This window comes from Nicotiana tabacum, chromosome 13 (assembly GCF_000715075.1).
Source record: "Nicotiana tabacum cultivar K326 chromosome 13, ASM71507v2, whole genome shotgun sequence".
Lineage (NCBI taxonomy): Eukaryota > Viridiplantae > Streptophyta > Magnoliopsida > Solanales > Solanaceae > Nicotiana > Nicotiana tabacum.
This window is the reverse complement of record NC_134092.1, coordinates 32,110,724-32,123,848: the sequence shown is the minus strand read 5'-3', so window position 1 is coordinate 32,123,848 and position 13,125 is coordinate 32,110,724. Positions and strand designations below refer to the sequence as shown.

General features: G+C 38.8%; 1 protein-coding gene across 7 annotated transcripts; it reads left to right on the top strand.

Moving 5' to 3' along the window:
• The first annotated feature begins 7,050 nt into the window (after positions 1-7,050).
• Positions 7,051-12,115, top strand: LOC107823559 (pentatricopeptide repeat-containing protein At3g49740). 7 transcript variants are annotated; one of them, XM_016650238.2, is made up of 5 exons: positions 7,076-9,459; positions 9,755-9,855; positions 10,564-10,700; positions 10,800-10,907; positions 11,576-12,115. In XM_016650238.2, exon 1 carries the CDS (start codon positions 7,173-7,175, stop codon positions 9,363-9,365), a length of 2,193 nt encoding a protein of 730 aa, XP_016505724.2. In that variant the 5' UTR covers positions 7,076-7,172; the 3' UTR covers positions 9,366-9,459; positions 9,755-9,855; positions 10,564-10,700; positions 10,800-10,907; positions 11,576-12,115. The 7 variants fall into 7 exon arrangements, with proteins under 7 accessions (XP_075083998.1, XP_075083997.1, XP_016505724.2 ...); XM_075227896.1 differs by lacking the exon at positions 9,755-9,855 and having other exon boundaries at positions 7,052-9,459; positions 10,791-10,907; XM_016650236.2 differs by lacking the exon at positions 9,755-9,855.
• Positions 12,116-13,125: the final 1,010 nt, after the last annotated feature.

Below are 13,125 nucleotides of genomic sequence, written 5' to 3'. Positions count from 1 at the left end.
TCGACTCAAAATATGGCGATCACTGAATCCCATCATAGATTTCCCATGCTCAACATCAGACATTATTTCATCCGAAGTCTTGTCACTTGTTGGAATGCTATCCACATTCTCCATAAAAAATTTATCAAGACATAGATCCTCAATAGTCTCAGGCTCCATGAAAATATTAGCAAGACACATGTCTTCAAAGGACACAATTTCAATTTTCTGTTTACTAGAGCCACAACCAAGAGAAGTTGCAATAACGTACCTCTGTGATGTATCTCTTGGTGAACGTGTATCCCCAACTACAATAACAGGAGGTAGGAAATCCTCTTCGTTGTCATCCAAACCCGAACTGCCCATCTTCTCTTTTGCTTGAGTTTGCAAAACTTCAGTGCCATCGTCAGTTTTGACTTGTACTGCTGTATCTTCGTCCTCGCCCTCTGCTTTAGTAGCATCAGCTGTTGGTATCGTTGTTTTATCATCTACAACATTATCAGTTTTCCTATCCGGCTTTTTCCCAAACACCTTGTGGGCAGAGTTCATTTGTTGCAGTCCGAACGGGCACTCCAATATTGAGGCGAGGGCGATGTAGTTGCGTACTATGGTAAGCTTCCGGAGAAAGGCTAAACGTCTGTCAGGTGCTTCCCGACTCCGAATTCCATAATGAATAAATAATTTTTCCACGAAATGGTCCCAATCCGCTAGCCGTTTGTTTCGATATAACCAACAATACCAATCCAAAGGCTCGCCATCCAAATATAAAGAAGCCAATGATAATTTATGATCTGAAAATATGTTATAGCGGGTGAAATACTATTCCACCTGAAATACCCATGCCGCAGGATCATCACCGCTGAATCTGGGTATTTTCACCGACATAGCTTCCATGGATGAACCCAACCCAAAATGAGACTGATAAGCGGTCGGAGCCATTTTCCCCACCACATCTTGTAACATACACCGAATTTCAGCGATATCCTTGGAAAAGGAATCCGTCACTTCCTTCACAGATGCAGCAATAAGAGCCTTGAGTTTTAGCTTTTGGTCCTCCATTGAAGACCTCCGGATAAAAAAGCACCAATGTCATAACCAGTTTTTCAACCTTCAATTACTTCAACCGCGAAGGGAGATACAACTCAACTCAAAAATATTACAGGAATTAGAGATACTTAAGTGAAATACAAATGATAGAGAAGAAGGGATGAGAAGTTGAGACTAAAAATGGGGATGAGAGATTATAGATACTAGAGAAGGAAGACGAGGAGAACCAGACATTTTACTCAATAATGCGCATGACCGTGGATCCCAAATATAACATACTAGTATTCTATTTGGTTGTTCATTGGGAGTTTAGCTCTTGGCTCAATATTCCCAACTTAGTTAGCCACATTCAGCATTTCTGGCCCATAGTAACTTACCAAGTAAGGTTGGTTCACAACAAGTTACGTTCTACGCCGAGAGATTTCTACATGGAGATTTCTTTCCACTTTGACAGTGATATTTGTGCCGTTTGTCATGAAATATTCGTGGTATAAGATTTGGAAATACGATTGTAATTTTTGACCAGGTGCGCCTTTGGACATAAATGACAACGGAGAGTTCCGAAGAAGAGAGAATCAGTTACGTCAACAGGAGAAGCGATGTTTGTGATTCAAGCATAGGCATCGATTTTGGCCATATTAAGAAAGCGTGTGAAAATGCTTATAAATGAGCTTTGAATATTGTTAATAATTGTTGCGGAAGCCAAATGTATATAGTGTGAATGAGTCACAATTACTATACCAAAAATTATGATAACTACTAAATAATAAACAAGACAATAAGACAACAATAAAAGAACACCAGAATTTATGAGGTTTGGCCAATTTTGCCTACTTCCTCGGACACAATCAATATTTTATTCTACTCCAAAATTACAAGTGAAATAATACTAAAGAGAGAAGATACAAATGCCTTAAGAAGATAAAAAGGCAAATGAGAGGTGTGTTTAAATCCTAAACATTAGGCCTCCTTTTATAGGGTGAAATTCCCATTCAAAATTGTCATCCACCGATGTGGGACTTTAGACAATTTCAACAAATCTCCACCTTGGCAAAATTTCACATCTTCAGTTTTCTCTCAATAACAAATTTTAGTTGTGTCTTCATCTTCAATCTTTAGTGTTCAACAATGTTGATCAAATCCAAACAATGTTGAAACTTGACCGCAGTCACCACTTTTGTCAGCATATCAGCAGGGTTCTCCGTAGTATGAATTTTCTTCACCGTGACTCCACCTTCTTCTATGATTTCTCGTACGAAATGATACCGAACATCAATGTGCTTCGTCCTTGCATGATAAACTTGGTTCTTCGCTAATTGAATAGCACTTTGACTATCACAAAAAATTATAATTTTTTTGTTCAATACCAAGCTCCTTTAGCAACCCCTGAAGCCAAATTGCCTCCTTCACAGCCTCTGTAATAGCCATGTACTCTGCCTCTGTTGTAGACAAAGCAACTGTTAACTGCAAAGTAGACTTCCAACTAACTGGTGCCTTTGCAAAAGTAAACACATAACCAGTAGTTGATCTTCGTTTGTCCAGATCACCCGTAAAATCTGAGTCACAATATCCAACTACAGGCCGATTGTCTTCCTGCTCAAAAACTAACCCAACATCTACAGTACTATGAATATACCGTAGAATCCATTTCACAGCTTGCCAATGCTCCTTTCCTGGATTATGCATATATCTGCTAATAACTCCAACGGCTTGTGAAATGTCAGGTCTCGTACAAACCATTGCATACATCAAGCTACCAACAGCATTTGCGTATGGTACCCTTGACATATACTCCTGTTCAGTTTCATCCTTTGGCGACATAGTAGTACTTAGCTTAAAATGGGGAGCAAGTGGCGTACTAATTGGCTTAGTCTTCTTATCTATGCCAAAACGTTGTAGTACTCTCTTCAAATATTCTTTCTGAGATAAACAGAGTTTCTTTGAACGTCTATCTCTTATTATCTCCATGCCAAGAATTTTCTTTGCCTCACCCAGATCCTTCATCTCGAACTCCTCCTTCAGTTGAATCTTCAACTTATCAATTTCTTCCGAATTCTTGGAAGTTATCAACATATCATCAACATATAGGAGAAGATATACAAAGGAACCATCATTAAGTTTGCGCAAATACACACAATGATCGTATTTGCTTCTCTTGTACCCTTGCCGCAACATAAACTTGTCAAATCGCTTGTACCATTGTCTAGAAGATTATTTCAATCCGTACAACGATTTTTCAAGTTTGCATACCATATTTTCTTTTCCAGCAACTTTGAATCCTTCTGGCTGATTCATGTAGATTTCCTCCTCTAAGTTTTCATGTAAAAACGCAGTTTTTACATCCATCTGAACTAGTTCCAAATCCAACTGTGCTACCAAAGCCAACATAATTCTAATGGAGGAATGTTTTACAACAGGAGAAAATACTTCATTGTAATCAATTCCCTCATTTTGAGCATATTCTTTGGCCACCAATCTTGCTTTGTAGCGAACATCTTCTTGGTTAGGAAATCCTTCTTTCTTTGCAAATACCCATTTGCACCCAATTGCTTTCTTTCCCTTCGGGAGATTGGCCAATTTCTATGTATGATTCTGATGAAGGGACTGTATTTCTTCATTCATGGCAATCCTCCACTTATCTTCTTCTGAACTTTGGATTGCATTTTTATAAGTGGTAGGAACACCATCAGCTACAATTGAGGTTGCACAAGTAACCGTCTCTATGAGACGAACAGGTTTCGTTATTGTCCTTTTTGGCCTGTTGGTTGCTATTGATTCAAGTTGTTGTCGAGGTTCCTGAGTTGGAATCTCCCTCTCTACTGGCTCTTCTTCCAGAGGGTAATCTTCATGAGTTTTCTCCTCTGCTTCTTGTGTAGGAAAAATAAATTTTCCCTCAAACTCCACCTGCTTTGATGCACCACCAGTTTGTTTGACATCTTCAACTGTCACCTTATCTGTTATGACAGATTTATCAAAGGTAACATCTCTGCTGAATATAATATTCCTTGTCTCTGGACACCATAAGCGGTATCCTTTGACTCCAGAAGTAATCCTCATAAATATAGCCTTCTTTGCTCTCGGATCTAATTTTGACTCTTTCACATGATAGTATGCAATTGAGCCAAACACGTGCAAAGAGTCATAATCTACAGCAGGTTTTTCATACCATTTTTCAAATGGTGTCTTGCCATCAATAGCAGCAGATGGTAGACGATTAATGAGGTGGCATGCATATGTAATTGCCTCTGCCCAAAATTCTTTGCCCAAGCCAGCATTGGACAACATACACCGTACCTTCTCCAGTAAAGTCCGGTTCATACGTTCTGCCACTCCATTCTGTTGTGGTGTATGTCTGATAGTGAAGTGTCGGACGATGCCATCATTTTCACAGACCTTATTGAAATGATCATTTTTGTATTCACCTCCATTGTCTGTGCGAATACACTTGATCCTCCTGCCTGTTTGATTCTCCACCATCGTTTTCCATTTGAGAAAAATTCCCAACACTTCATCTTTCCTCTTCATTGTATACACCTACACTCTTCTGGAAAAATCATCAACAAAGGTTACAAAATAGTGCTTCCCACCCAATGAAGGTATTTTGGAAGAACCCCAAACATCAGAGTGTACATAATCCAAAATGCCTTTAGTATTATGGATCGCTGTACCAAATTTAACCCTTGCTTGTTTCCCTTTTACACAATGCTCGCAAAACTCCAAGTTGCAAGTCTTTATGCCTTTTAACAATCCTTGGTTAGATAGAGCTTTCAAGGATTTTCCTCCAGCATGTCCCAAGCGCATGTGCCATAGCCTGGTTGCTTCTGCCTCTTTGTCATCACTGGATGTCACTGTTGCTGTCCCAATAACTATACTACCACGATAGCAGTACATGTTATTGTTCTTCCGATTGGCCTTCATTACCACTAGTGCACCAGAGCATATTCTCATCACTCCATTTTCTGCAATGATTTTGAACCCTTTTGATTCTAGGGCTCCCACAGAGATGAGATTCTTCTTCAAACCCGGTACATATCGAACATCTGTTAATGTTCTGATCATTCCATCATGGCTTCTTAATCTTATTGAACCAATGCCATATGAGGTAAGAGGGCTGTTATCCGCTGTGTGGATGACTCCATATTCTCCTTCTTGAAAATTCACGAACCAGTTCTTGTTGGGACACATATGATAGCTACAAGCCGAGTCCATCAACCATATGTCTGATGATGTTGATAACTCTGTTGTAACTAATGAGAAGTCTGAATCATCACAATCAGCTACATTTGAATTCATAATGGCCTTTCCATTGTTATTTCTGGTCTTATTCTTCAACTTCGGACAGTCTTTCTTCCAGTGCCCCTTTTCTCGACAAAAGGCACATTTATCTTTGCTGGGTCTAGATCTCGACTTGGATCTTCCCTTCTTAGTCCTCGTTTGATTTTGAGGACGACCCCTCACAATTAATGCTTCTCCTTCTCCGCCCTTCTGTTTTTCTCCCTTTCTTTGTTCATAGCTGTACAAAGCCGAACAAACTTTTCTGAGAGAAATTTCGTCATTTTCATGGAGTAGAGTAGTTTCAAGGTGCTCGTACTCATTAGGAAGTGACCCCAACAACATCAAGGCCAAGTCACCATCATCAAAAGTTGCATCCATATTTTGCAAATCTGTGACCAACTTATTGAAACTGGTGATATGTTCATTCATTGTGGTACCAGGAATATAGGTAAAGCGAAACAGTCTCTTCTTCATGTACAATTTATTTTGACTGTTTTTCTTCAAAAATTTATCCTCAAGTGCTTTCCATAATTTACTTGCAGAAGTTTCCTTTGTGTATGGATATTTCTGCTCTCTAGCAAGGTAGGATCGAATGGTACCGCAAGCAACACAATTGATAATTTTTCAATCTTCTTTTCCAATAACATCTGGCTTCTTTTCTTCAATGGCAAGATCTAGCCTTTGTTGAAAAAGAACATCTAGAACCTCGCCTTGCCACATCCCAAAATGTCCTGACCCGTCAAAAATTTCTACCGTAAATTTCGCATTTGATACAATTCTTGTCATAAGCGAAGATGCCAACGATGACGTATTATTGACACTTGATGTAGATTCTTCTTGTTTACTGTCTCCCATTTTGACACAAATATTATTTAGTAGCTGACGACACAAATCAAGATTATTTCCTTTTTGGTGTGGAAGATCAGACTAAGCTGCAACCACAGAGCATACTCAGACAAAACCTTGACTCAGTTACCAAGATAGATCTTTTCTGATGTGGAAGATCAGACTATGCTGCAACCACAGAGCATACATAGACAGTACCTTGGCTCTGATACCAAGATAGATCTTTTCTGATGTGGAAGATCAGACTATGCTGCAACCACAGAGCATACTTAGACAGTACCTTGGCTTTGATACCAATTGTTGCGGAAGCCAAATGTATATAGTGTGAATGAGTCACAACTACTATACCAAAAATTATGACAACCACTAAATAATAAATAAGACAATAAGACAACAATAAAAGAACACCAGAATTTACGAGGTTCGGTCAATTTTGCCTACTTCTTCGGACACAATTAATATTTTATTCCGCTCCAAAATTAGAAGTGAAATAATACTAAAGAGAGAAGATACAAATGCCTTAAGAAGATAAAAAGACAAATGAGAGGTGTGTTTAAATCCTAAACATTAGGCCTCCTTTTATAGGGTGAAATTCTCATTTAAAATTGTCATCCACCGATGTGGAACTTTTGACAATTTCAACAATAATAACTGTGATTCAATTTCCCGAGATAATAATGAACCGTTACACAGTTTAATGAAGCGTTACAAACTTTGAAAAAAGATAAAGGTGGTTTTTCTAAAGGGGTTTGTATGATTAAAAAAACGAAAAATATAGGATAAATACCAAAAACTGTGAATAAAGATAAACAGGATTCCTTATGCCACTCTCTCTCTATATATATATATATATATATATATATATATATATATATATATATATATATATATATATATATATATAGAGAGAGAGAGAGAGAGAGAGAGAGAGAGAGAGAGAGATTGAAAAGAACGAGCAGAATAGCAAACTGACGAGACGACCAGTTAATCTATGAAGATGAACAGCTGAGATGTAGTCATTTTTAATGAAGTTCACCCGTTACAATAGAACCTTAACTGAAAGCTCCACAAAACAACTCATCAGACTCAATTGCCTTCTTTCAAACCGTACTCGTTCCCACCAATTCTTGGATGCTCTTCATCTCTTCAACCAAATTCACTCTTCCAATCATCTCAGACCAGACCACTACACCCTTTCGACCACCCTCACCGCCTGCGCCAACATCGCACCCACTAGCTTCGGCAACCAGCTCCACGCCTTCGCCATTAATGCAGGGCTTAAAGAATACCCTCATGTATCAAATTCTCTCCTTTCATTCTACGCCAAGTCAAAAGATTTGAGTTCAGTGAAAAGGGTCTTTAGTGAAATTGAAAACGCAGATGTTTATTCTTGGACTACGTTGTTGTCTGCGTGTGCTAAGTTGGGTGAAGTTGAGTATGCTTGTCAGATGTTTGATGAAATGCCGCAAAGGAATTTGGCGGTTTGGAATGCAATGATTACTGGGTGTGCTGAAAGTGGGCGTCACAAGATTGCTTTGAATTTGTTTCAAAGAATGCATTTTTTGGGTGTTAGATATGATAATTATGCTTTTGCTAGTGTTTTGAGTTTGTGTCATATGGAGCTATTGGATTTTGGAAGACAAGTGCATTCAATGGTCATTAAGACCGGGTTTTTGTCCAGAGCTTCAGTGCTTAATGCTTTGGTTACGATGTATTTTAACTGTAAGAATGGTTTTGATGCTTTATTAGTATTTGAGGAAGCTGGGGATAAAGTGCCTGATCCTGTAACTTATAATGCAATGATTGCTGGTTTAGTGAGTACGGAAAGAGCTGAAGAGGCCTTAATAATGTTCAAGGATATGCAGAAGTTTTCCTTGAGACCCACTGAGCTCACTTTTGTGAGCATAATGAGTTCATGTTCATACACTAGGATCGCTTCTCAACTGCATGCTCAAGTTGTGAGAATAGGTTTAGAAAACTACACATCCATTGCTAATGCAACAATAACAATGTATGCCAGTTGCGGGGACTTGAATGCAGTCTCTTTAGTTTTTGAAAGGCTAAAGGAGAAGGATACTGTGTCGTGGAATGCCATGATTACGAGCTATGCCCAAAATAGTTTGGACAGAGCAGCAATTTTCACATACCTTCAGATGCAGAGGGAAGGAATAGAGCCAGATGAGTTTACAATGGGCAGCGTACTAGCAAGCTCAGAATCTCTAGTAGTTGTTGAAATAATTTTCGGTGTTGCATTGAAGAAGGCACTTATCTTGAAAACGGAAGTATCTAATGCACTGCTCTCTGCATTCTGTAAGCATGGTGAAATGAATCAGGCTTGTCAAGTTTTTAATGACATGTTTCCCAGAAACCTGATCTCTTGGAATACATTGATTTCTGGTTGTCATCTAAATGGACTACCCTTGGAGTGCTTGCACCTCTTCTCTAAGATTGTTAGTGAAGGTTTAATGCCTAATCCTTTTACTCTCAGCATCATTTTGAGTGTTTGTGCCAGCATTTCAGCTCTACAACAAGGGAAGGAGATTCACGCTTACATTCTCAAATCTGGATTGTTTTCAGAAATATCCTTAGGAAATGCTCTCATCACATTGTATGCAAAATGTGGAATGTTGCACTGGTCTCTAAAGGTGTTCCAGATAATGACAGAAAAAGACATAGTTTCTTGGAACTCAGTAATTACTGCCTATGCACAGCACGGGAAAGGAAGGGAAGCTGTACATTGCTTTGAGAAGATGCAAGAATTAGGTGTGGTCAAACCAGATAACACCAGCTTTAATGCAGTCCTGTCAGCTTGCAGCCATTCAGGCTTAATTGATAAAGGCATTGAAGTTTTTACCTCTATGATTCATACGTACGGTATAGAGCCTACAACAGACCACTTCTCTTGCATTGTCGATCTTCTAGGTCGGGCTGGGTATCTTGATGAGGCTGAAAAACTTGTCAAAGATAGGCACGTTGATGTAGATTCCACTGTTTGGTGGACATTATTCAGTTCATGTGCTGCTTATGGCGATGTTAGACTAGGCAGAATTGCTGCGGGATTTCTGCTTGAGACCGAAAAGGATAACCCCACGGTTTATGTTCTTTTATCCAATATTTATGCCAATGCAGAGAACTGGGAGGACTCTGCTAATGTGAGGAAATTGATGAATAAATGTGGAATGTTAAAGCAACCAGGAAGTAGTTGGATAGGATCCTAAAGCTCATTTTCTTTAATGCTGGATGTCTTGATGTGAGTGGTTACAAAGTTCAAGCTTACCTATCAACCAGGAGATTGCTTTTTGTGGAAGAAAGGTACTATGTCTTAAAACTTTAAGATTAACAATGGACATGAAACTTTGAATTTCTTCTGATCCATGACCGCAGGTCTAAGGGTAAAAGGTAGGTTTTGTCCCACATTTCCCGCTTCAGTTCTGCCAGGCATACTACATTTCTTGCAAGCCCCAATGACTCGCTAGCCTACTCCACCAGCGAGCTATCTTACCCCTGCTTCGTTCCCCTGTCTTCTTTGCATGTTATAAATTCTTTGATGATGTCTCATTGGGGAATGGCTTGCTGACAGAAAAGTTTTTCTTGTGCGAATCTTAAGGAAATTCTTGCACTGTGTAAGCCACTCTATGAATCTATGCCTTGAACTCGGAAATTGCGTGATGTGATTGCCATAGCAGAAGACAATTGGTCTGTCTGATGGTAGGTGATCAGTGACGAGTAACCCTTTACCCTATCTGTTTGAGTTATTCATGGAATTAGCTCTTGCTTCCAAGTCTCCTGAATATCTAAGTTTTTTAATTCTTGTTGGGTAGTGGTTGACTCAAGAGACTCTTCTTAGGAGTAGCCTGGTTTATACAAAGTGAATGAAATTCACCACTGAGCCAGTGAGCTGAAATTGGCTGCTTTACATATGTTGCTTTTTATCCTAGGGGTAGAAGTGGGTTCCACAAAAGTGTTTCTCAAGAAGGAACCACTAAGAATTTTAATTTTCATGTTGTTAGTTGGAGTTTGTATGGATTTTATTGTTTGTAAACCTACTGCCTGATAATAAGCTCAAAAGATATCAAATTTGAACTTGTTAAAAAAGATGTGCGTTATATTTTCATAAAAAGAAGGGCAGCCCGGTGCACGAAACATCCTGCGTTCATGCAGGGTCCGGGGAAGGGCCGCACCCAAGGGATGGATGTAGGCAGCCTATAAAAGGCTGTTTTCACAGCTCGAAGCCGTGACCTATAGGTTACATAGAGACAACTTTACCGTTGCTCCAAGTTCCCCTTCTTTCTTTAAAAAGAAGTGAGACTAAAAGATAAAGAGTTGTCCATTTTCTGTATCTGTCCCAGAGCTATATTGTCCAAAATTTAAAAATTCCATTCCTATCTTGATACTTGATGAAATGATGCTATGCAGAGTCTCATTTCATTGAATGAAGACTGAGCAAAACTACCTAAGCATGAAAATGGTACGAAGGAGACAATCTCAATGATGAACTTTTTGGCATCTATCAAAAGAACTATGATTTTTTCAGCTGTTTTACTTACTTCGAGGTACTTCCCTTTTCTTTCATCTTCTTCTAAGAATGGAGGTTGTACATAATGTATTGCATGTTCTTATGTATCCTGTTTCCCCCTATGGAGGTTACACAGGTAGTCCTGCTAAAAATTTAATTTGTCAAGTTCCCGAAACTGATAATATCGTGGACGTTTAGACATCCTTTTTCTCTCCATGAGAGTGATATGCACATTTCTCTATTGGTCAGTACCCTTCTTTACCATCTTCTCCTGTTTTCTAATTTGTTACTTTGGAGGATTGCTGTATTGAATAGCCTTCATATGTAGAAGTTTATGGATCCACTACCTTTTGCTCATTGCTCTCATGAGATTTTCCTCCTTTCCTGATCATCATGCCATCAGCTAGCTTTTTCTGGATAATAATAATACATTTTATTCCATTCTCTTGAGCTGTAGGGCACACAAGCACTCACATCATTAGATTGAGTTTGTACATCAGATACCTTGTATCCTTGTGATATTTGATGTGTGTGTGGGTGTATATATATCCTTGCCTGAATTTTTTACGGGGTTGTTTGGTTGGGAAACAAGTTATCCCATGATTAATTATCCCGAGATTAGTTATCCCACCCTTCCATGGGGATAAAAAAATACTATAATCCCGGGATTAGTTATACCACGTCTTTATCCCAAACAAACATATGATAAACTCATCTCAAATTTAATCCCAAGATTAATTATCCCTTATCTCTCGTACCAAACGAGCCCTAAGATTGTAATTTTTATGCTTGCTCATGATGCCTGGTGTGTAATGTATATGTAATGAAAACAAATAATATTGTATCTCTACGCTAATTTTCTTTTTAATCATCGAGAAACTGTCATTGATCAATTTGTTGATGTCGTTTCAGGTTTTAATCCTTCTTCTCCTTTAGCAAGTGTTGCATTACAGGGAGGTATCTGCTACAGATCCATGAAAACTTTTCACCTTGCTGGAGCTGACTAGGAATATGTTTGCCAATATCCCCAAGTATAGGACTATACCATGCAAAGCGCACCAAAACATGCCTTCTATGACAGATCAAGCTTGATCTTACCACCAAATATAGTCCAACTAGAGACTCGACTTCATTATCCTCAACTCCACGGTATTCGCCTTTAAGGAGATCCCATAGACAGAATAACATTTTATCTCTTTCTATCCATCTAACTATAAAAAATATTTAGTATCTACGGGTTTATTTGAAAACATACAAAAATATCGAAATCGTAGAGATGGTGGTTAGGGTTTGAGAGGAAGAAGATAGAGAGAGAAATGAGAGAACCGACTTTTGTTCTCTATAAGAAAATGAATTGGAAAAATCAGAAATGCTATTACAGTGTATTTTTTTATACAATGGACTAATATGTATATTGAATAAGAGGCCCAAGTTGGCCCAAGTTATACTTTATGTTTGGGCCCAGATGCTAAGTAATCCTTGATATCAACACCCCTCCTCAAGTTGAAGGAGGTGAACACCTTCAACTTGCTTAAGTGCTGCTGGTGAAGAGGACCGGGCAAAGGTTTAGTCAAAATATCAGCAGGCTGCTTGGCAGTGGAAATGTGGGATAGAGAAATCAATCCCTCTAAGAGCTTTGTCCGAATGAAATGGCAATCCACCTCTATGTGCTTAGTACGCTCATGAAAAACTGGATTCTTGGCGATGTGGATGGCTGCCTGGCTGTCACAAAACACAGAAACAGGAAGAGAAGCAAGAACACAAATATCAGTAAGTAAGCGAGTTAACCATGTTAATTCAGCGACCACTTTGCTCAATGCACGATACTCTGCCTCAGTAGAGGACAAAGAAACAATTGGTTGTTTCTTAGACTTCCACCCAATCAAACTATCACCCAAGAAAATGTAGAAACCAGTCACGGATTTTCTAGTATCTACACAGGCAGTCTAGTCACTGTCAGAGTAAGCAGTCAAAGAAAAATCAGAAACTGAGGAATAGAACAAGCCAAGGTCAACAGTCCCCTTTAGGTATCTTAAGACATGTAGAGCAGCTGTCATGTGAGGCACACGAGGAGATTGATTAAATTGACTAAGGTGTTGCACTGAAAAACACAAATCTAGTCTTGTGTGAGTAAGAAATAGCAATTTACCATTAAACTTCTGAAATCTACTTGATTAGGAAGTAAATCTCCAAAACATGCTTGCAATTTGATATTCAAATCCAATGGACAGACTACAGGACTAACATCTGAGCAATCATAATCTTTGAGTAAGTCAAAGATAAACTTTCTCTGATTTAAGAGTACACCACCAGGAAAGTAGCCATTTTCAATCCCCAAAAAATAGTGCAAAAGTCCTAGGTCCATAATCTTAAATTCAGCATCCAAAAACAGTTTAAGAGCAGCAGTTTCAGGTAAGTGATCTCCAGTGAGGATTATATCATCCACATACACAACCAATATC

What these genes read in the sequence shown, in the direction of transcription:
- LOC107823559 (XM_075227897.1), top strand. Translation starts at nt 7,173, where the DNA reads ATGAAGTTCACCCGTTACAATAGAACCTTAACTGAAAGCTCCACAAAA.